This window comes from Ursus maritimus, unplaced genomic scaffold (genome assembly GCF_017311325.1).
Source record: "Ursus maritimus isolate PB19 unplaced genomic scaffold, ASM1731132v1 scaffold_7, whole genome shotgun sequence".
In the NCBI taxonomy this organism is placed as follows: Eukaryota; Metazoa; Chordata; class Mammalia; order Carnivora; family Ursidae; genus Ursus; species Ursus maritimus.
Window position 1 is genome coordinate 63,602,027 of NW_024426885.1, and position 21,806 is coordinate 63,623,832.

The following is a 21,806-nucleotide window of genomic DNA, read 5'->3' on the forward strand; positions in this document are numbered from 1 at the left end:
TATAAATTTCTGTTTGGAGTAAGCCATGATCTCAGTCCTGTGATGAAGGAGGCAGACATGTTCATAGTTCAAAAATGGTAGGACACGTACTGGATGTATCAGAGGTATGAAGAGAGGGCTATGTGAGTAACAACAAAAACAAAACCAACAGCTCTCCCTGAAGTCTGGGAATTTTCCCTTTATTCGGTAACAAAACCATCCCAACTATGTAAACTCACGGTCTTCTTACCTCTTCACCTCCTCACCTCCAACCCCACCTCCCATCCCTCTGAAGTGACCAGTTGCTAATGGCCTGAATGTCTCTTCTACAAATTTCTCTTATAAATAAAAGTATACAAATGTGCAGATTACATTTTTCCCTAAAAAGGATCAGATTGTGCATTTTGCTCTGCATCTTGCTTCTTTCCTCACATTATATGCTTTATACCAACCAGTCACTAGCAGCCTGGCTCCCTCCTTCCCTCAAATCTCTCACCTACTGTCACCTCTTCAGAGAGGTGTTTTCCGATCATCATATTTAAATAACCTCTCCCTCTCCCGCCCGCACGATGTCTCCGTGTAACTGTTTCACCATGATACTTCCAGTTCTCCCTCACAAATTTATTTTTCCAAAATACCCTTGGCTAGTCTCAAATATTTATGTCCTATCTTGTTTAACTAGGTATTTCCCTGCAAGTTATCAAGTTTGATCTTATATGCTTTTATATGCTTTTCTGACCAGTTTTCTGCTTCTGTGAATTGCGAATTTATGGTGTTTTGCCATTTTCTGTTGGCTCAGCTGTCATCTCTGTCAACTCGTAGCCGCCATGGAGATTGAGCCATTTGATCCATTATGTGTCACCTGTGACTGTTATCTTTCCTAGTCTCCCTTTTGTCTTTCAGGCTCACTATTTTTGCCATAGAAAACTTTACATTTTTATAGTCAAAACAACCTTTTAGGCCTCTGGGTTTCCAGTTGTAAATACAAAAATTTCTCCTAACCATGGCTGAAACATATTCTCTTGATTGCTTTATGGTAACATTTTAATATTTTTAAAGTAGTTAAGTCTCTTATCCAGCAGGAATTTGTATTTGTATATAATAAGATGGAGTAATTTAGCTCTGTTCTGCCAAATAGATTTTCAGTTATGTCAACAGAATCTTAAATAAGCCCTCTTTCCCCCACTGATTTGAAGCTTAAATATATGACTTTTATTTAAATATATTCATTTATTTGTCTAATCATATATATATATATATATATATATATATATATATATATATTTCTTATATTTTTGTATGTCTCTCCATATACCTTTTATTATGATACTTCTAGATAAGTTTTAAAATCTTCTGAGACATATTCTCCCTTACAAACCTATTTGTCCAAAATACTCTTGGCTAGTCGCAAATATTTATTCTTTCATATGATTTTAAATCATATGATTCAGTTAAACTGACCAGCATTATGCATAAAATCTGGCTCTTAGAAGAAGACCCATCTGGCTGCACTGTAGGGCATGAGTTGGAGCAAGGAGAGGCGAGTGGCAGGGAGATGGTTAGGAGGTGACTCAGGGATCCAGGCGAGGTAGACCGGGCTCGGACAGGGGCTGGCAAGAGAATGAGCCGTTGCCACAGTGGAATCATCTGGACTTGGACCTTTTGATGTCAGGTATCCAGGAAAGTGAGTCAAACTATTAGGAGGACTAGATAAACTGTAAGCCCTCTACCAGAGTTAGGACAAAGGGGTAGAAGTAAGTTTGGAAGTGGATAGAAGGAAAGATGTGTCCATTTGTGGATAGGTTGAGTTTGATGCGTGAGGTTATCGGTGGGTAGACAGAAATCGGTGATGACGATATTAATCATTTGGGCAACTTAAAAATATCTTAAAGAAGTTTTCAAATAGGGGTGCCTGGGTGGCTCAGTCATTAAGCGTCTGCCTTCAGCTTAGGGCGTGATCCCAGAGTCCTGGGATCGAGCCCCGCATCGGGCTCCCTGCCCTGCTGGGAGCCTGCTTCTTCCTCTCCCACTCCCCCTGCTTGTGTTCCCCCTCTCTCTGGCTGTCTCTCTTTCTGTCAAACAAATAAATAAAATCTTTAAAAAAAAAAAAGAAGAAGTTTTCAAATAAAGTTCTAGAGTGTTTTAGACATCCTAAAGTCCCTACTCACTTTCTTGCGAGGCCCTGCTTTTTTCTGACGCATTCCTACTTTGGCAGTTTGAAGGCAGATTATTGTAAATAATCACAGAATGAGGTCTGTCTTCTTAAAGAGTAGAGCTCTGTTCAAATGAGGTAAAATTTCAGTTTTTGAAGATGTTTGCTCCTCTTCAGTAGAAATATTTTTGTACAAATACTGTATATGAGTAGCTTTATAATATCTTTACAAATCTTTACATTAATTTTAAAGTCACTGTCGCTTTCTCTCCATCATAGAAACTCTGTTGAGACTACTGGATAGAAGTCATTTTATCTATCAAAAGTACGCATCGGTTTATCTTCAGGTGTTAGGTAAATGGGCTTATTCTCATGGCTTTTTCATTCATCTGTCTTTTCAGAACTTGACAGCCCAGAAGAGCTAGGGAAGAAGCGGATCTGCAGGATTATCACAAAGGACTTCCCCCAGTATTTTGCCGTGGTTTCGAGGATTAAGCAGGAAAGCAACCAGATTGGTCCTGAAGGCGGGATTCTGAGCAGCACCACTGTGCCCCTCGTCCAGGCTTCTTTCCCAGAGGGTGCTTTAACCAAAAGAATTCGAGTGGGCCTCCAGGTAATGTGTGCAAAATGTTGTTTCTTCGGCACGTGGAGAGAGTGTGTGAGCACGCTCCCCTCAGAAAACAGTTGTTGTAACTCATCCTAATGATATTGCCAATCAAAGCACTCGGCCATTTTGGGAATCATTAACCTACTTCAAATGAAAAGGGTGAAGTATAAAGTGAGCTTATTCCATAAGGTACGTATTTTAGGGTTTTTCTTTTCAAAATATCCCTTGGTTTCTGATGAAAGATTGTTTTGTTAACCGTAGGGTATTGGTATTCGGAGTGACAAGAGCTAAAGAAACAAACCACATTTGACTTGGTTTATAAGATGCCATTTCATAAAAATCAGTAATAAGGAAACTTGCAAGCTTTCTGATTTTGACTGAAGTAGATCATAAATACTGGATTTTATCCAAACCAGTTGGAACTTGCTTGGGTTTGGAAAGCTAACTGAAAATCTCGGCAAGAGTTGTCTTTCTTATATTTATTTGTTTCAGTTAGACCTACTGAAAAAAGAAAATAATAAGGAAAGTACTATAATTTGTGTCAATTAATATAGTAATGAATAGTTTAACTGAGGTTCTTCTGGTGAGGTTTTTTAGAGTGAAGTGCTCTAAGCGCTGGGAGCTAAGGAGACGGCCTTATATTTCAGTGACATGAAGTCCCGTTCAGCTGTCTCCCATACTGAGTATCTTACCAAACAGCAAGCAAGCCAAAAGGAAGACGTTAGGTTTAGAAGTCTTGAACTGAAATCTTAAATGCCCTTTTGTTACTTAACTCCGAAGACCTCGATTTTTACCTGAGCCCATATCGCCTATGTGATTATTCACTGGATGTCCTGCATGGGTTTAAAATACACCTGCCTCAGTATTTGCTGTCCTGTACTTTGGGTTAGCCCAAAAGACTTCTCCGCTGTGAGATCTGATTGCCCCTCTGTCATGCAAGCTCATGTCGTCAGTGTTCCGTTGGGGAAGTACACCGCCTGGTTCCTGCTACAGTGTGAGGTTGTTTGGGTTCTTTTTTTGTGTCCTCCTGAAATGGTGAGAAAGACGAAGAGGAAAGACTTTTTTGGGGGGCTGGGGGTTGTCTGTTTTTAGTTTTTTTCCTCCTCACTTTAAAAGTCTGTTTTCCAATGAGAGGAAAACGTTCGTGTCCATCTAAGGTCCTTCCTCTGTCTTTAGGCACAGCCTGTTCCCGATGAAATTGTGAAAAAGATCCTTGGAAACAAAGCCACGTTTAGCCCAATCGTCACCGTGGAACCAAGAAGAAGGAAGTTCCATAAACCTATCACGATGACCATTCCGGTGCCCCCGCCGTCTGGCGAAGGCGTGGCCAACGGCTACAAGGGGGACACCACCCCCAATCTGCGCTTGCTCTGCAGCATCACAGGTGCGGTTCCCGTGCTGCTGCACCTGGTGCGCACGCGCAGCTTGCCCCGATTCTGGGCGCACGTGCAAAGCCTCTGAAACATCCGGGCCGACTTCAAAATAAAACGTTTTGCTTGTCCATCACCTCATCTGTATTATTCCTGTACTCTCCTTGAAGGTGCTGAGATCATGGCTCATTTCAAATTCAGTGATGTCATTTTCCCTACTGTTAAGTGTAGTATTAATAATAGTGCTCTTTGAAGGTTATTGAAATAGTATTGAATCTACTAGAGCATCTAGGTCATTTCTCGGGGACCTAGTCAGAGGTGGTGGACCTAGTAACACCCTTGAGACTACAGGAAATTGGACCGACTTTGGAGAAAACAGGGCTCCCGCAGAGCAGCAGGTGTAGGGCAGAGCAGAGGGCGTGATTCTTCTCACCACTCAATGCCCCAGTATAATCCAGTAGACTAAATCTGCAGGGTCAGGAGGACACGTGTTGCGATAAGCACCTGGAATCCAGAGCTCAATTCATTTGATCAACCTAATACGATTTTTAACAGAAAGTCCTAAATTAAGATAGGTTGTTTTTTGTTTTTATGAGTAGTTCTAATGGCTGATTCCTCTTTTTACCCTGGAAAATGAAATGATTTAAGCAGTACTTTTAAAAGCTGCTGCTGTATAACTTTCTTGATAGTTCTTGTCTTTTTCAAAAAGTAAAAAAATAAGAATTATATTGTCTTTGAACAATAAATCTTTGCACTTACAAATTGCACTTACAAAATGTACTTTATAGCCTGTGGTTGCCCCACATTTAAGCCATTCATTAGTAGCTAGACAAACCAAAAATAATTTTAAAAAAAATATCATATCTTATAAGGAGATCGGTATAAGGCAGTAAAAGCAGAGAAGGAGAATAGAGAGGAAAACCGCCCTTAGTGTCTGCTGTGAATTGAATGTGCTGAAGTTTTGCGAGTTCCTGGCTGTGCCAGAAGAAGCGGATGATGGTGAAGATTTTACAAGGAGCATCTCCCATGGTAAAGTCAACATATCTGCTCTTGTTCTCCCAGGGGGCACCTCGCCGGCTCAGTGGGAAGACATCACAGGAACTACTCCCCTGACATTCATAAAGGATTGTGTCTCTTTTACAACCAATGTGTCAGCCAGGTATGGAAATAAAGGATTCCAAAAAGCACTAAGGAATTACTTTTATTACCTTTTGGAAAGTGAAAGTTTTTGTGCTCAATACTAGTATGATTATTTCTTAAAATTTTGGTGGCAAAATTGGGCCTAACTCAGAAATTTAAAATTGACTGGCATAAGTCATCTTACCCGGTTCTCACAAGGAGCTATATGGTGCTAGACTTGCTTCTTTAAGTTCTTAGCAATTTGTAGAAACCTATTTCTCTTGATTGTTACGGAAATCTGGCCCCATTTACTAAGGGAGGACAGCAACTTGTTTTTCATTGTTGTGCTTCTAAAGAAAAAAGACTGATAGAATTTCCATTTCTCTCCCATTTTCTTCCATAAAATTCTTGCTCAGTCCAATATAAAGTAAGAGATTAAACTCTTAAGCAGGAGTAGAAAGGAAGGCTAATCACGACTAAATATAAGAGGGTTGCGGAACAGAATCTTATGGGAAGGAGAAGCGAGAAAAAAAAAATCCTTAGCCTTTCCTCAGCAAAATCACAACAAATAGTAAATGTAGGCCTCTGTAAACAGAGTAAACGTCTTCGCTGTTTCTGCTCTATTTTTTTAATAGTTAATTTTTTTTAAGATTTGGCTTTTAAATCACCTCCTTTTCATACTTCTGTTTTGGTTTTGTTTATCTCAGATTTTGGCTTGCAGACTGCCATCAAGTTTTAGAAACCGTGGGGTTAGCCACACAACTGTACAGAGAATTAATATGTGTTCCATATATGGCCAAGTTCGTTGTTTTCGCCAAAATGAATGATCCCGTAGAATCCTCCCTGCGCTGTTTCTGCATGACAGATGACAAAGTGGACAAAACTTTAGAGCAGCAAGAGAATTTTGAGGAAGTTGCAAGAAGCAAAGATATTGAGGTACCTCGTTCACAACCAGTCCGTTCCATTACATTCCCCAGATACGGGGTTTTGTGTTGAGGTCATAATGGCATTCACTGGAAACACCTAGCACATTCCTGATTTCAGGTTTTGATTTAAAAATTTGGTATAGATTTATTCTCAAATTAGTTCATGTGTCTTTGAGGTTATCTTGGTTACAATGTAGGACTAACGAATCTACATCATGGTCTCCACTTCTCTGTGGTGACTTGAGTTGTCTGATTTTTATGGTCACTGTCTTTAACACGTTACTATGATGTTACTTTTTCAAACCCAGTGAACGTATCTGAGTAAAACAACAACAACAACAAAAAACCCTTTCAAAGTCTGTATGAAGAAGTGATGTCAGCACTTTCTCGAAGATGTCTGAACTGCTCGAGTAGAACTGAATGCATAATTCTGTCTTGTACATGTGCATGATTTTGGTTTCCAATCACAGTAGTTGCATTGTGAGCCAACAGAGTTATTTTTGTGGAAAATAACACCATAGAAGTAATTTCCTAATAAGGAGACAAATGTGATGTAGAAATATGTCAGTCTTTTAATATTGTATGACTTAAAATCTCAAAATTCTTTCAACTTAAATTAACATTAAATTATGTATTTCTTTTACTCTAAAAGGTTCTGGAAGGAAAACCTATTTATGTTGATTGTTATGGAAATCTGGCCCCACTTACCAAAGGAGGACAGCAACTTGTTTTTAACTTTTATGCTTTCAAGGAAAATAGACTGCCATTTTCCATCAAGGTAATTCATCAACAGAGACTCTGAATTTTAAAAAAGAAAAAAAGGCTCTTAGGGAATAAAAAAAAAAGAGTCTAGAGATTTAGTCAGTTTGAAATATCCCACCAAACTTGAATGCAGAGGAACAAGGTCAGATTTTGTCCTGGTTCTCCCCAAGTGTACTTTTGAGCCAGGAAAGCTTTATAATTAGTAAAAAAAAAAAAAAAAAAAAAAAGTCTTTACCTTTTAAACATCTAAATGATTATTTATGTTCAAGCAGGTGTTTGTAAGACCAAACAATCTAGAATAATAAAATGCATCCTATCTGGTTAATGCTCAGTAATCAAATAATGGATGAAATCCAAACTCAGTATTTAAGTTCCGTCTTCATTTCTGATAGAGCCCCAGGACATTCTGGAGAGACCGTCTTCCTCCTCAGAGAACAGAAGGACATGGGACAGCTGTTTAGTGTGATGATTATTTGCTGTTATTATTGTTGCTAAAACCAAGGCCTTGGGAAAAAGAAATTATTGGGCAGGAGGAAAATGCATATAACCCGGACCATAAAGCAGATTGCCAGGGAAACAAGCAGGCATAGCGGTCCTGGGTCTGATCTCGGAATTGGGTATTCTAAATCCCGTTGTGTTCACACGCGACCTTCGCCGTTGATCTGTAATGGTTACCGTCATCTTTTCCCTTTACTTTGCCTGCCTCTTGAAAGGGCTGTATAAAATAAACATGTTTAACTCTTGTACAGACAGGAATCCTCAGAGAAGTCTCTTTCTATAACTGTCAACCACCTAAACTCTTCTAGATTAGAGACACCAGCCAAGAGCCCTGTGGTCGTCTCTCTTTTCTGAAAGAACCAAAGACAACAAAAGGACTGCCTCAAACAGCTGTTTGCAACTTAAATATCACTCTGCCAGCCCATAAAAAGGTATCTTTTAATACTGGTTTATTGTAACTCTCTTTCCCTGGTCTTGAAGAAGTGGGCCCTTGGTATGCAATTAAGGAATGCTTTGTAACATGACTAAAGTTCTCGAAACTCGAGTGTTATTAGTCTCTTTGTGTAGATTAAGTCTTGTTACTGTGGTGTCAGATCCTTATGGTTTGTATGGTGGAGTCCTCTGTATATTGCTTCTGCTTCTGCTGCTAGCTCATAGATTCTTACGCGTTGGAATAACGTCACAAGTTAATTTGCCATGGGTGTACAGTTCTTGATATTTTGTGTTGGCTTCTTTTGATTTGCTTTGCTTTCTTGATTCAGCTTGCCTTTTGTGCTCCCTACTCAGTCCTTTTCATATCCTGATATTCTTTTCCCTGCTGTCCATTATAATATTCCTTGTCTCTGCAATGCATCTTGGAACCAAAAGGAGACAGAGTCAGATCAAGATGATGAGGTAATATGAACACTTCTGCTTTTACTCTATCAGAGATAGAATAGCGATTAAGTCTGTATAAAAGAAGTTGCAGAGGGCTGCAATGTGGGAAACGTATTCTGTGTTGGCAGATCTTAGCGTTAGTGAAGTAAAGCGTATACATTTGTCTTAAAGAATGGTTTGCTCTTCCTCCACATATACGAGAATGCTTCAGGGCATTCGGTAATATAATCCAGCTAATGATTTAAAAAGAGGAACTAACATTCTTTCAGCATTGTAGAGTGTAATAGCTTGGCATGTATAAATACACATTTGTTCATATTTTTGCCTAGTATCCACTCTGTGTAACATTTAAATCAAGATCATGAGTAACATGAAATTTTATTGTATATATCAAGCTGTTCTATTTAATACAAAATATGTGTTCCGTGGCTACTGATAAATATTCGGTATTCTATTTAAAGAAAATTATCTTGGCCATTTTTAAGGGTATAGTTGTTCCATTTGGTTTTGAATGAATTTTTCCTTACAAAGGCATCTCCTGCTATTTCCCCAAGTTATAGGATGATTGGATTTTTCAAACTCACCTCAGTACTAGAAATAGAATCCTTATTTCTAATAAAACCAGTAACTTTTTTTTAACCTCACCTACACTCTGTGCCTTTTAACATGTAGAAACAACAGCAGTAACCGGAATGAGACACCATGTGCCCCTCTTCCTTGAATGTACTCACACAGAGTGACTGTACATCGTGATATATGTGCTTTCAATACGAATGAATTTGGGGAGATTTCCTGCTCAGCATCAGAAGTCTCTGTAACGCTCGTCTTGTATTTGTAGTCCCCTGTAGTCTGCTGTGTTGGCGCTCTTCTATTTGCTAAATGATGGTGATTTGGTTGAGACATTGGGGTGGGGTTGTAGACCCACAATAGGAAATTAATATTTTCATGAGGAAAATCCATCAGAAGAAAAGTAAAGATAAACGAGAGATCCACATGCCATCCTTCAAAATGTTTCAAAACTATGAAAATGTCACAAGGAAGTTGGACATAGTCTCTTTTTCCTTGTCCTTTTCAGGCCGAGAAAGCAGATCGACGACAGAGCTTTGCGTCTTTAGCTTTACGTAAGCGCTACAGCTACTTGACTGAGCCTGGAATGAGTGAGTTTTCTAACACATCTACTAATCTATGTGGATTTTTGTAAGAAGAGGCATTTTTTCTGTACAAACTGAATTCGGGGTGGGGGGGTCATTTGAGAACCCAATGGCTAAAGAAAAATTACCTGCAGGAAAATTCTATCATGAAATATAAGTGATATTTTGTACATAGTTGAAGATACAAAGGACAAACTCCCTTAGATCGTAAGTTCAAAACAGTTTTTTAAAAAAAAAAAACATTAACCTCTTTTTTTAAATTAGAAACATCTACTCATTCTGTGTCTTTAAAAACCTTGATTTCACTTTGATTGTTAGCTATGCTAGGAGATAACGTACCAATGTTCTTCAAATCTATGCTCAAAAGAAAAAATATTTATTTTTATATATGTGGGATGGTACAAAGAATGATAAAGTAACTTTGATTGTCATCTCATTTTTCTTAATATAGGTAGATCATTATATCTTAGTCCTGATTCTCCTTCTTCCCAGTTTGCAAGAATTAGATTTTCCTACAGTCTTGAGGTAGCACTTCTATACTGATTCCTTATTTCCTCCTTCTTCTCACCCCAACCCGTCCCCCCCCACCCCTGGCCTTTGTTAAACACCAGTTCCAAGGCTAGTCTTCACTAGACTGCCTAAGCCCTTTTCTTCTCTCGGTGATTGTTTTGTTCATTGCTAACTGGCTTGCAGGTATCAAGGTATAAATCCACTCAGTCATATTCATTCATCTGTCTTGCTCCCCACCTCATCCTTTCCCATTCCCTCAGCCCTCCAGAGAAGCCCTCCACCAACAGGAGTTAAGAATGCTGAGAGCAGCACTGTGTTGGATTCATCGAAAGAGGATTTTTACAAAAATTATTGTTCAGTTAGCAAACAATTTCTAGCTCTTTTCCATTACTCACAGTTAACTTAAGTTCAGGGGAGATTGGAAATTTACCAGTAAGAGCCACAACTTTGGTTTTCCCCACCTTTCCTGAATTCTTGTTTCTGTGGGCCAAAATAGCATATTAAATGTGCAGCAGGAAGATTCCACCACTTAGCTTAGGTGGTCTTAGCTTAATCTTCTGGAGCCTAGTTCCTTGACTACGAGGGAAGCTTTTATATTCAGACACAAAATGGAGAGCATAAGAGAAAAGAAATGCTACCACACTCATGAATGCTCTTCCAGATCTCAGTTTTTGCCTCTAGCATAAATGCCTAAATCCTTCCAAAACCGTAAGGGCTGAGTTTAACTCCTATTATCACAAAGCAGGGACGGTATATGTGTATAACTAGATGGTTTTTCAATATGACTAAATCTCCTGGGTAGAAGTTTTCTTTGGAATACTATTTTGCCCCAGAGCTAAGACTCTCAGGAGGTAGCTGGTTGGTACTCCTAGGCAATATCCTTAAAATCTGAATAGTCTCCATGACCAGCTCCTTTAGGTCCAAGGCACCTCTGGGCAGGTGAGCGCCCATATGCTTCTGGTCTCTAAAGTGTTTGGGGGGATATATGAGTTGAAGGTGAGGTCTGTGCTAAGTCAACTAATTTTTTCCCACTTGGGAAAGTATTGTTATTTTTTAGTTAGTTTCAGTTGTAGCATAATATGTGGCTTATCTTGCTTGACTTTTGATAGAAAGAAGAGGGTACTTTTCTCTGTTTTATGAAAGGGAGCCTAAGGATGGTAAACAGGAATGGAAAGGACTAAGATGGGACTATAGGGAAACTAAGGAAATTCTGTGGCCCCGTCATTGGTGTTAGAACTCCAAGTGATGCAGCTTTTCCCTCAGGACCCTGTCCTTTCAAACCACACCCCCCCCCCCAAATAAAGAGGCTGGTATAGTTCATTGCCTGACACCCAAAGCCTCCCAGAGACTTTCTTTGTTATAAAGAGCATCAGGGAGTATGTGTCATTAAAGCCTAAACTGTGTAACCGATCAGTAAATTGGCTGCTTCATGAGAAGTACAAAACCAGACATGTGGTTCCGAGGACTTCTTTGCTTGATGGAGCCAGGCTTCAGTGGGGAAGGAGAGATGCTTTGCCAGTTTCTGGTAGTTACAAAAATAAATTCTCTTGAGACATTGGACTGAGCCCAAGTCACTGAATTGAAGGAATCCCCAAACCTTCCATTTGCACTGTGGTGTTTCCAAAAGAGTTAAGCAATACAATATTGAGAATTATGACTAGGAGGGGTAACGAACGGGTGAGTTTTTCCTCAGTTCTTCCACATTTCTTTAGAATAATGTGTAAGCTTAGAAGAGGACATGTTCTGAATGTCTGAATTTAAATGTACACTAGGAATGAAAACCTTCACCCTTGTGGGAGTTGGCCCGGGCACAGCATGAAGAGGAGCATAAAAGATGAAGCAGATTCTCATTTCCTCTTCGCGTGTCACTATTATTCTGCACCAGTGCTTTCTGGGAGCGAAGCTGTACTCAACTTTGACATAGACCACTAGGCCTTGGCAGGCATTCCAAATCTCTGTGACCAACTCGGTTTGTGTGTTGAGAGTTGTAGAAGTAGAGAGGACCAAGTGTGTGTTTGCTTTCCCCCGGCGATTGTGCTTACCTCATTTGTGTGTTTCTTGTCCCATTGCCAGATGAATGCTGGCATTAAATCCGTCTTTCCTAGTGGTAGGTCGGCCTCATGGCTGCTCCGGTGTTTGGGGTATCTAGGAGTCCCATGAACATTCTGGGAAGGCACCAGAATTGGTACCTTTGCCATGATAAAAATGCATACAGTTACATACTGTATCCCACTGCAGATACTTAAATATGGGGTGTTAAAAATACGACTGCTTTTTAGATTTTCCCATGATACCTTTTGAGAATTAAAAGTATAATCAGCTGTGAAAAAAAAAAATACCCAAAATAAACTATGTGCTTTTATCCATAATGAAGATAACTCCAGATGTGGCTTTATTTAGTTGCAGATGTGTTTTTAATATGCAGTATTAAATATTTTCCTTAAGTCTCAAAAGGTACCAAGATTTTGCATCTCATGGAAAAAGTGTACTCTTCTTTCTAAATGCTCTTGTGGAAGTATTTTTGAAGTTTATATATTGTGCATAATACGGCAGAAAAACTGTATTACTTCATTGGCTTGTTTGCCATGATATATTGCGCATGATAAAATGTTTTCAGTTGCTTTGCTTGCTATGGTAACCATGACCCATATTTCCTGCTTTTTTCCCCCTTTGTGTGTACGTACATACGCATTTTTAAATCATTTCATATCACATTTTCTTTTTCCTCACCAAAAGGAATATGCTGCATGGGAAAAATAAATGCAAACATTCCTTTTCTTTGTTTTTTTTTCTTTTTTTCCTTTTAAAGTTCTGACTCAGAAAATTTCTTGCTCTTATTGGCTTTTTATGGGTGTGAAGCATAACCGAATTGTGCATGGAAGGTACAGATTTAAAATCCAGTGGCTTCACAGTTTGCACATCAGTTGCCTGTCACATAAAAGTTACCTTGGATTCTGCATGAAATAGGCTTGAGTAGTTTTCTAAAAAAGAGTTCTAGATATTTAATGTATGGTGACACACATCGATATGGTTCTAAGTAGGTGCAATCTCTATCACCGAAAGGTTCAAGGAGAGGGAACGTTAGAAATTGCTAAAATGAAAGTTATATGGTTGCACGAAACCAACTTGTACCTACACAGGCAAAGCAATGGCTGCTGATATTTCAAAACCAGCACATAAGAAAGTCAATAGGAAGTAAGGGAACGGTTTTCCATTGTGGTTATTTTTCTCATCATTAATTCTTTCCTCATGTTTTCTGTTTCTCATTGTTGGCCTCTTTGGTTGCGATGTGCTTTTTCTGTCTTTCATTTCACATTGCTCTGTTTTTTGTTTGTTTGTTTGTTTATTTTAACTTGGGATTAGTTATGTCTGTGGAATTTTTTTTTCCTCTTTTACTTTAATTGTTCCTTTTGCCTCTTCCATTCTAAATCATGCAAACAATTGTACTTGCTTTTGTAATATTTCAAAGTTTACTGACCAATTTTTTTCTCTGGTCTCTCTGTTTCTCAACCATTTTTGTTGATTTTTGTGTTTGATTTCATTTTAAAATTTAAGAAACAGTTGAACGGAGTGCAGGAGCAACAAGATCCCTCCCCACCACTTACTCATACAAGCCATTCTTTTCTACAAGACCATACCAGTCCTGGACAACAGCTCCGATTACAGTGCCTGGGCCGGCCAAGTCAGGCTTCACTTCCTTATCAAGCTCTTCCTCTAACACGCCATCAGCTTCTCCGTTAAAATCAATATGGTCTGTTTCGACTCCTTCTCCAATCAAATCCACGTTAGGCGCGTCAACTACATCTTCAGTTAAATCCATTAGTGATGTGGCATCTCCAATTAGATCCTTTCGGACAATTTCTTCACCGATAAAAACAGTGGTGTCACAATCTCCATACAATATCCAAGTTTCCTCTGGTACCCTGGGTAGAGCTCCCACAGTCCCAGAGGCCTCGCCTTTAAAAGGGCTGGCGTCCAATTCTACGTTTTCCTCCCGCACCTCTCCAGTGACTACAGCAGGGTCTCTTTTGGAGAGGTCGTCCATTACTATGACACCCCCTGCCTCCCCCAAGTCAAACATTAATATGTATTCCTCAAGTTTGCCATTTAAGTCCATTATTACATCAGCAGCACCGCTAATATCTTCGCCTCTAAAGTCAGTGGTGTCTCCAGCTAAATCAGCAGTTGATGTCATTTCATCAGCTAAAGTCATGATGGCCTCTTCTCTCTCATCACCTGTGAAACAGATGCCCGGACACGCAGAGGTGGCACTGGTCAATGGATCTATCTCCCCTCTGAAGTACCCATCATCGTCCACGTTAATTAATGGATGCAAAGCCACTGCCACGTTACAGGAAAAAATTTCCACAGCTACAAACTCTGTGAGCTCTGTGGTTAATGCAGCCACTGACACAGTTGAGAAAGTGTTTTCTACCACGACAGCAATGCCATTTTCCCCACTCAGGTCATACGTTTCTTCGACGCCATCAGCTTTTCAGTCTCTAAGAACTCCTTCCGCAAGTGCACTCTATACATCCCTTGGGTCGTCAATATCTGCAACTACCTCATCTGTAACTTCATCAATAATAACAGTGCCAGTATACTCTGTAGTCAATGTTTTGCCCGAACCAGCATTAAAGAAACTTCCAGACTCTAGTTCACTTACAAAATCAGCAGCAGCCTTGCTGTCACCCATTAAAACATTGACTACGGAGACACGTCCTCAGCCCCATTTCAGTCGAACTTCATCTCCAGTTAAGTCGTCTTTGTTCCTTGCACCCTCTGCCCTTAAGCTGTCTACACCATCTTCTTTATCTTCCAGTCAGGAGATCTTAAAAGACGTGGCCGAAATGAAAGAGGACCTAATGCGGATGACTGCAATACTACAAACAGACGTGCCTGAGGAGAAGCCATTCCAACCCGAACTCCCAAAAGAAGGGAGAATTGACGACGAAGAACCGTTCAAAATCGTTGAGAAAGTAAAGGAAGACTTAGTGAAAGTGAGTGAAATCCTGAAGAAAGACGTGTGTGTAGATAACAAAGGACCACCCAAATCACCAAAGAGTGACAAAGGACTCTCTCCCGAAGACGACTGGATAGAGTTTAGTTCGGAAGAAATAAGAGAAGCAAGACAACAAGCGGCTGCGAGCCATTCTCCATCTCTGCCGGAGAGAGTGCAAGTGAGAGCAAAAGCCGCCTCCGAGAAGGATTATAACTTGACCAAAGTTATTGATTACTTAACAAACGATATTGGGAGTAGTTCATTGACAAATTTAAAGTACAAGTTTGAGGATGCAAAGAAGGATGGTGAAGAGAGACAGAAAAGGATTTTAAAGCCAGCGATCGCTTTGCAGGAACACAAACTCAAAATGCCTCCAGCCTCCATGAGGCCTTCCACCTCTGAGAAAGAGTTGTGTAAAATGGCCGATTCCTTTTTCGGAACGGATACTATTTTAGAGTCTCCGGATGACTTTTCTCAACACGACCAAGACAAAAGCCCGTTGTCTGACAGTGGCTTTGAAACGAGAAGTGAAAAAACGCCCTCAGCCCCACAGAGCGCTGAGAGCACTGGTCCGAAGCCACTCTTTCACGAAGTCCCCATCCCTCCTGTCATCACAGAAACGAGAACTGAAGTGGTGCATGTTATCAGGAGCTATGAGCCCTCGGCTGGGGATGCTCCCCCAGGCCAGCCGGAGGAGCCCGTGTCACCCAAACCGTCACCTACTTTTACGGAACTGGAACCAAAGCCCACCACCTCTAGTATTAAGGAGAAAGTTAAGGCGTTTCAAATGAAAGCCAATGGTGAAGAAGACGACCACAGCCGAGTTTTGAGCAAAGGCATGCGTGTTAAAGAAGAGACCCACATAACCACAACCACCAGAATGGTCTATCATTCCCCACCAGGCAGCGAAGGTGCCTCTGAAAGAATCGAGGAAACCATGTCAGTCCATGACATCATGAAGGCCTTTCAGTCCGGGCGGGACCCTTCCAAAGAACTGGCAGGGCTGTTTGAGCATAAGTCGGCAGTGCCTCCAGATGTTCACAAGTCTGCTGCTGAAACCGCAGCCCAGCATACAGAGAAGGACAACCAAATGAAACCCAAACTGGAGCGTATAATAGAAGTCCACATCGAAAAAGGTAACCAAGCTGAGCCCACTGAAGTCATTATTAGAGAAACCAAAAAGCATCCAGAGAAGGAAATGTATGTATATCAGAAAGACTTATCCCGGGGAGATATTAACCTAAAAGATTTTCTGCCAGAAAAACACGATGCTTTTCCTTGTCCAGAGGAACAGGGTCAGCAAGAAGAAGAAGAACTTACTGCCGAAGAGTCATTGCCTTCCTATCTGGAGTCTTCCAGAGTAAACACTCCTGTGTCCCAAGAAGAAGATAGTCGCCCTAGTTCTGCTCAACTCATATCTGATGACTCTTATAAAACATTGAAGCTTTTGAGTCAACACTCAATAGAATACCATGACGATGAGTTGTCAGAACTAAGAGGGGAGTCTTACAGGTTTGCTGAGAAAATGCTTCTGTCAGAAAAGCTAGATGTGTCTCATTCTGATACCGAGGAATCGGTTACAGACCATGCAGGACCCCCTAGCTCAGAGTTACAGGGGTCTGATAAGCGGTCCAAAGAAAAAGTAGTCACTGCCCCCAAAAAAGAAATTCTCTCCAAAATCTATAAAGATGTGTCTGAAAATGGTGTAGGTAAAGTGTCTAAAGATGAGCATTTTGATAAAGTGACAGTGTTGCACTATTCTGGCGATGTTAGTAGTCCAAAACATGCCATGTGGATGCGCTTTACTGAGGACAGATTAGACAGAGGTAGAGAGAAGTTGATATATGAAGATAGGGTGGACAGGACTGTGAAGGAAGCTGAAGAAAAACTGACTGAAGTGTCACAGTTTTTTCGTGACAGAACCGAAAAGCTAAATGATGAACTGCAGTCCCCAGAGAAAAAGCCACGCCCTCGAAATGGCAAAGAATACTCTTCTCAGAGCTCTACCAGTAGCAGCCCCGAGAAGGTACTGCTGACAGAACTGTTGGCATCCAATGATGAGTGGGTTAAGGCAAGGCAGCATGGCCATGACGGACAAGGCTTCCCCACAGCCGATGAGAAGAAAGCAGCCAGTCAGCCCAGCAGCCCAGAGAAGAAGGTCCTGTCCCCACAGCCCGAGGACAGCAAGTCCACAGAGGAAGCCAAAGAAAGCATTTCACAGAGCAAGGCACCAGAAGGGCCCCAGTCTGGGTTTCAGCTCAAACAATCTAAACTCAGTTCCATTAGATTAAAATTTGAACAAGGCGCACAGGCAAAAAGTAAGGACGTGTCTCAAGAAGACAGAAAGCCGGAGGGCCAGTCGAGAATCCCAGTTAAAAAAATCCAGGAGAGCAAGCTGCCCGTCTACCAGGTGTTTGCTAGAGAAAAGCAACCGAAGGCCATAGACCTTGCAGACGAAAGTGTATCTGTGCAGAACGATTTGATGGTACTGAAAGCCAAAGCTGAGCCTGCCCAGAGCAACGAGATTGTTGTAAATGATTCTGGCTCCGAGGATGTGAAAACACAGAGGACTGAAATGTCAAGTAAAGCAATGCCTGACTATTTTTCTGAGCAACAGGCTAAAGACTTGGCATGTCATGTAACCTCAGATTTAGCAACTAAGGGACCATGGGACAAAAAGGTCTTTAGAACGTGGGAAAGTTCCGGAGCCACTAACAATAAGTCGCAGAAAGAAAAGCTTTCGCATGTACTTGTTCACGATGTAAGAGAGAATCACGTTGGTTACCCTGAGAGTAAGATTGTTGATCAAAGGAATGAATTCATGTCTGTGACTGAGAGAGAACACAAATTGTTAACAAATGGCTCTCTCTCAGAAATTAAGGAAATGACTGTAAAATCTCCCTCCAAAAAGGTCTTATATAGGGAATATGTTGTGAAAGAAGGGGAACGGCCGGGTGGGCCTCTTGACCAACCTCCGAGGAGGAGTGAGTGCTCAGCGGTGTCACATATCCCTGTCAGAGCTGCGGAGGGAAGGAGAGTGCTGTCTTCTGACATCCCCGATGGCTTTTGCGAGCAGTCGACATTCCCCCAACATGAACTATCACAAAAGTTATCCCAGTCCAGTATGAGTAAAGAGACAGTCGAGACACAGCACTTTAATTCTATAGAAGACGAGAAAGTTACCTATTCAGAAATCAGCAAAGTGTCCAAACGTCAGAGTTATGTAGGCTTATGCCCTCCTCTCGATGAAACCGAAACCTCTCCCACCAAATCTCCTGATTCCTTAGAGTTTAGCCCAGGAAAGGAATCTCCCTCTAGTGATGTGTTCGACCACAGTCCCCTTGATGGATTGGAAAGAGTTGCTCCACTAGCCCAGACAGAGGGAGGGAAAGACATAAAAACTTTACCTGTGTATGTCAGTTTTGTACAGGTGGGGAAGCAATATGAAAAGGAGATACAACAAGGAAGTGTAAAAAAGATCATAAGTCAGGAGTGTAAGACAGTACAAGAGACCAGGGGGACCTTTTATACAACTAGGCAGCAAAAGCAGCCTCCTTCTCCCCAAGGTAGTCCAGAAGACGACACCCTAGAGCAAGTTTCCTTTCTAGACAGCTCTGGGAAAAGCCCTCTAACCCCAGAAACACCCAGTTCAGAGGAAGTGAGTTATGAATTTACGTCTAAGACACCAGACTCGCTCATAGCTTACATACCAGGCAAACCCAGCCCAATTCCTGAGGTTTCTGAGGAATCTGAGGAGGAGGAGCAGGCCAAGTCAGCCTCCGTAAAGCAGACTACAGTGGAGGAAGCAACCGCTGAGCGTGAAACGCCTACCGATGTCAGCAGAGACTCTAACCAAAGACCCAAAAGTAATAGAGTTGCCTATATTGAATTTCCCCCTCCTCCACCACTGGATGCAGACCAGATGGAGCTGGAGAAGAAACATCATTATCTCCCCGAGAGGGAGGTTGACATGATTGAAGTCAGTCTGCAAGATGAGCATGACAAGTACCAGCTGGCCGAACCGGTCATCCGAGTGCAGCCGCCCTCGCCAGTTCCCCCCGGGGCAGACGTCAGTGATTCGAGTGATGACGAGTCCATCTATCAGCCAGTCCCCGTTAAAAAATACACCTTCAAATTAAAGGAAGTAGACGATGAGCAAAAGGAAATGACAAAATCCAAAGCTCCTGCTGATAAGCCTTCCAACCAGAAAGAATTGGAAACTAATGGATCTGGAAAAGATAATGAGTTTGGCCTTGGCCTCGATTCACCTCAGAATGAAACTGCCCAGAATGGGAACAACGACCAGTCCATCACGGAGTGTTCCATTGCCACCACGGCTGAGTTTTCTCACGACACAGATGCCACAGAGATCGACTCTCTGGATGGCTATGACCTGCAAGATGAAGACGATGGCTTGACAGAGAGTGATTCTAAACTCCCAGGTCAAACCATGGAAATTAAGAAAGATGTCTGGAACACGGAGGGCATTCTGAAGCCGGCCGATCGCTCCTTTAGCCAAAGTAAACTTGAAGTTATCGAGGAGGAAGGAAGGGTGGGACCAGACGAAGACAGGCCACCTTCTAAAAGTTCCTCATCTGAAAAGACTCCCGATAAGACTGATCAGAAGTCGGGGGCCCAGTTCTTCACACTAGAAGGCAGACATCCTGACAGATCAGTGTTTCCTGATACTTACTTCAGTTACAAAGTAGATGAAGAATTTGCCACTCCTTTCAAAACAGTAGCTACCAAAGGTCTAGATTTTGATCCTTGGTCTAATAACCGAGGGGATGATGAAGTTTTTGACAGTAAATCACGGGAAGATGAAACTAAGCCATTTGGTCTGGCTGTGGAAGACCGCTCTCCAGCAACAACCCCTGATACAACGCCAGCCAGAACGCCAACTGACGAAAGTACCCCAACTAGTGAGCCTAACCCCTTCCCATTTCATGAAGGGAAAATGTTTGAGATGACTCGCAGTGGTGCAATTGACATGAGCAAGAGGGATTTTGTTGAAGAGAGGCTCCAATTTTTCCAGATTGGTGAGCATACTTCTGAAGGGAAGTCAGGGGACCAGGGGGAAGGGGATAAAAGTATGGTCACTGCCACACCACAGCCACAGTCAGGGGACACCACTGTAGAAACCAATCTAGAGAGAAATGTAGAGGCACCTCCAGTCGAACCTAACCCCAGCAGCCCGACCAGCGGAGAGTGTCAGGAAGGCGCAGCCAGTAGTGGCTCCCTGGAGAAATCGGCAGCAGCCACTGGTGCCTCTAAAGTTGACCCCAAGTTGCGCACGCCAATAAAAATGGGAATTTCTGCATCCACCATGACCATGAAGAAAGAAGGCTCTGGAGAAATGACAGATAAGATAGAAGCTGTGATGACCAGTTGTCAGGGACTAGAGAATGAAACTATAACAATGATTTCAAATACAGCCAATAGCCACATGGGCACTAGGCCCCAAGAAAAACATGATTTCCAGAAAGATAACTTTAATAACAACAACAATTTGGATTCTTCCACTATACAGACAGATAACATTACAAGTAATGTAGTTCTTACAGAACATTCTGCACCCACTTGTACCACAGAGAAAGCTAATCCAGTGAAAATCTCATCAGGAAAAAAGACAGGGGTACTGCAAGGACACTGTGTAAGAGATAAGCAGAGAGCTCTTGGAGAGCAGCAAAAGACCAAGGAATCGATAGGGATTAGGCGAAAATCCAAGCTTCCCATAAAGGCCACTTCACCAAAAGATATCTGCCCACCAAGTCATATACCAAACATGAAAGTGAGTAAAACGAAGCAGGTCAGTCAATCTGGGAAAACCAAAACCCTTACTGCTTCTTCCTGTGTAGACGTAAAGTCCCGAATTCCAGTAAAAGACACACACAGGGATAACGCAGTTAGGAAAGCATGCGTCACACAAAAGCAAGGGCAGCCAGAGAAAGGCAAGGCCAAACAGCTTCCATCCAAGTTGCCAGTAAAGGTAAGATCCACCTGTGTCACCAGCACCAGCACCACCACCACCACCACCACCACCACCACCACCACCACCACCGCCACAGTGAAAGTTAGGAAGAGTCAGCTTAAGGAAGTATGTAAACATTCCATTGAATATTTTAAGGGAATTAGTGGTGAGACCTTAAAGCTTGTGGAGCGCCTCTCGGAAGAAGACAAAAAGATGCAGTCCGAGTTGTCCGATGAGGAAGACAGTACCTCAAGAAACACGTCGTTGTCCGAGACTTCCCGGGGTGGCCAGCCTTCAGTTACAACGAAGTCTGCTAGAGATAAGAAAACAGAGGCAGCGCCTTTAAAATCAAAGAGTGAAAAGGCCGGCAGTGAGAAAAGGAGCAGTAGGAGGACTGGTGAGGATGAAGGCAGTCAGGTCTCTCGAGCACTCTTTGCTCACATCCTGGAGAACGAGCGTAGTTCGTAAACACTTTCCGACTCGTAGAGCCTAGTGCATGAACTGTCGTGATTGCCTGTGCAGTGACTTAACCGTAGTTCTCATTCTGTCATTGTCATCTGTGTGTGCTGTCTCTACACTCTTCTCTCCCTTTTCACTGAACGACACTGCAAGCAGCTAGGGAAGCATGCTGAAGATATTGGTGTCATTCCAGATGAGCCACTTTTTTTTTCTTTTTAATGTACTAATGATTCTGTCAAAGTGAAAGCACAGACGTTGAGACCCCATCATGGTGTTTCCACCGACACAATGATTCTGTAACCGTTGTCCAGTAGCTAGCTCGTCAGCATGTGTGATCCCATCACATTGAGCTTCCATGTAGTCTCACATCTGGCCGGGGCAGGTGACAGTCACGTGAGCCATGTGAAAAGACAAGTGTTCGTGT

General features: G+C 41.9%; 1 protein-coding gene across 1 annotated transcript in view; it reads left to right on the plus strand.

Moving 5' to 3' along the window:
• The window catches only part of ANK3 (ankyrin 3), a 329,444-nt gene that overhangs the window by 272,054 nt on the left and 35,584 nt on the right, over nt 1-21,806 (plus strand). The window contains exons 29-37 of the mRNA XM_040624672.1: nt 2,533-2,744; nt 3,915-4,122; nt 5,171-5,267; nt 5,935-6,163; nt 6,806-6,931; nt 7,722-7,844; nt 8,281-8,307; nt 9,365-9,446; nt 13,512-21,320. Of these exons, the coding sequence (XP_040480606.1) occupies nt 2,533-2,744; nt 3,915-4,122; nt 5,171-5,267; nt 5,935-6,163; nt 6,806-6,931; nt 7,722-7,844; nt 8,281-8,307; nt 9,365-9,446; nt 13,512-21,320 (8,913 nt within the window). The remainder of the gene's footprint in view (nt 1-2,532; nt 2,745-3,914; nt 4,123-5,170; nt 5,268-5,934; nt 6,164-6,805; nt 6,932-7,721; nt 7,845-8,280; nt 8,308-9,364; nt 9,447-13,511; nt 21,321-21,806) is intronic.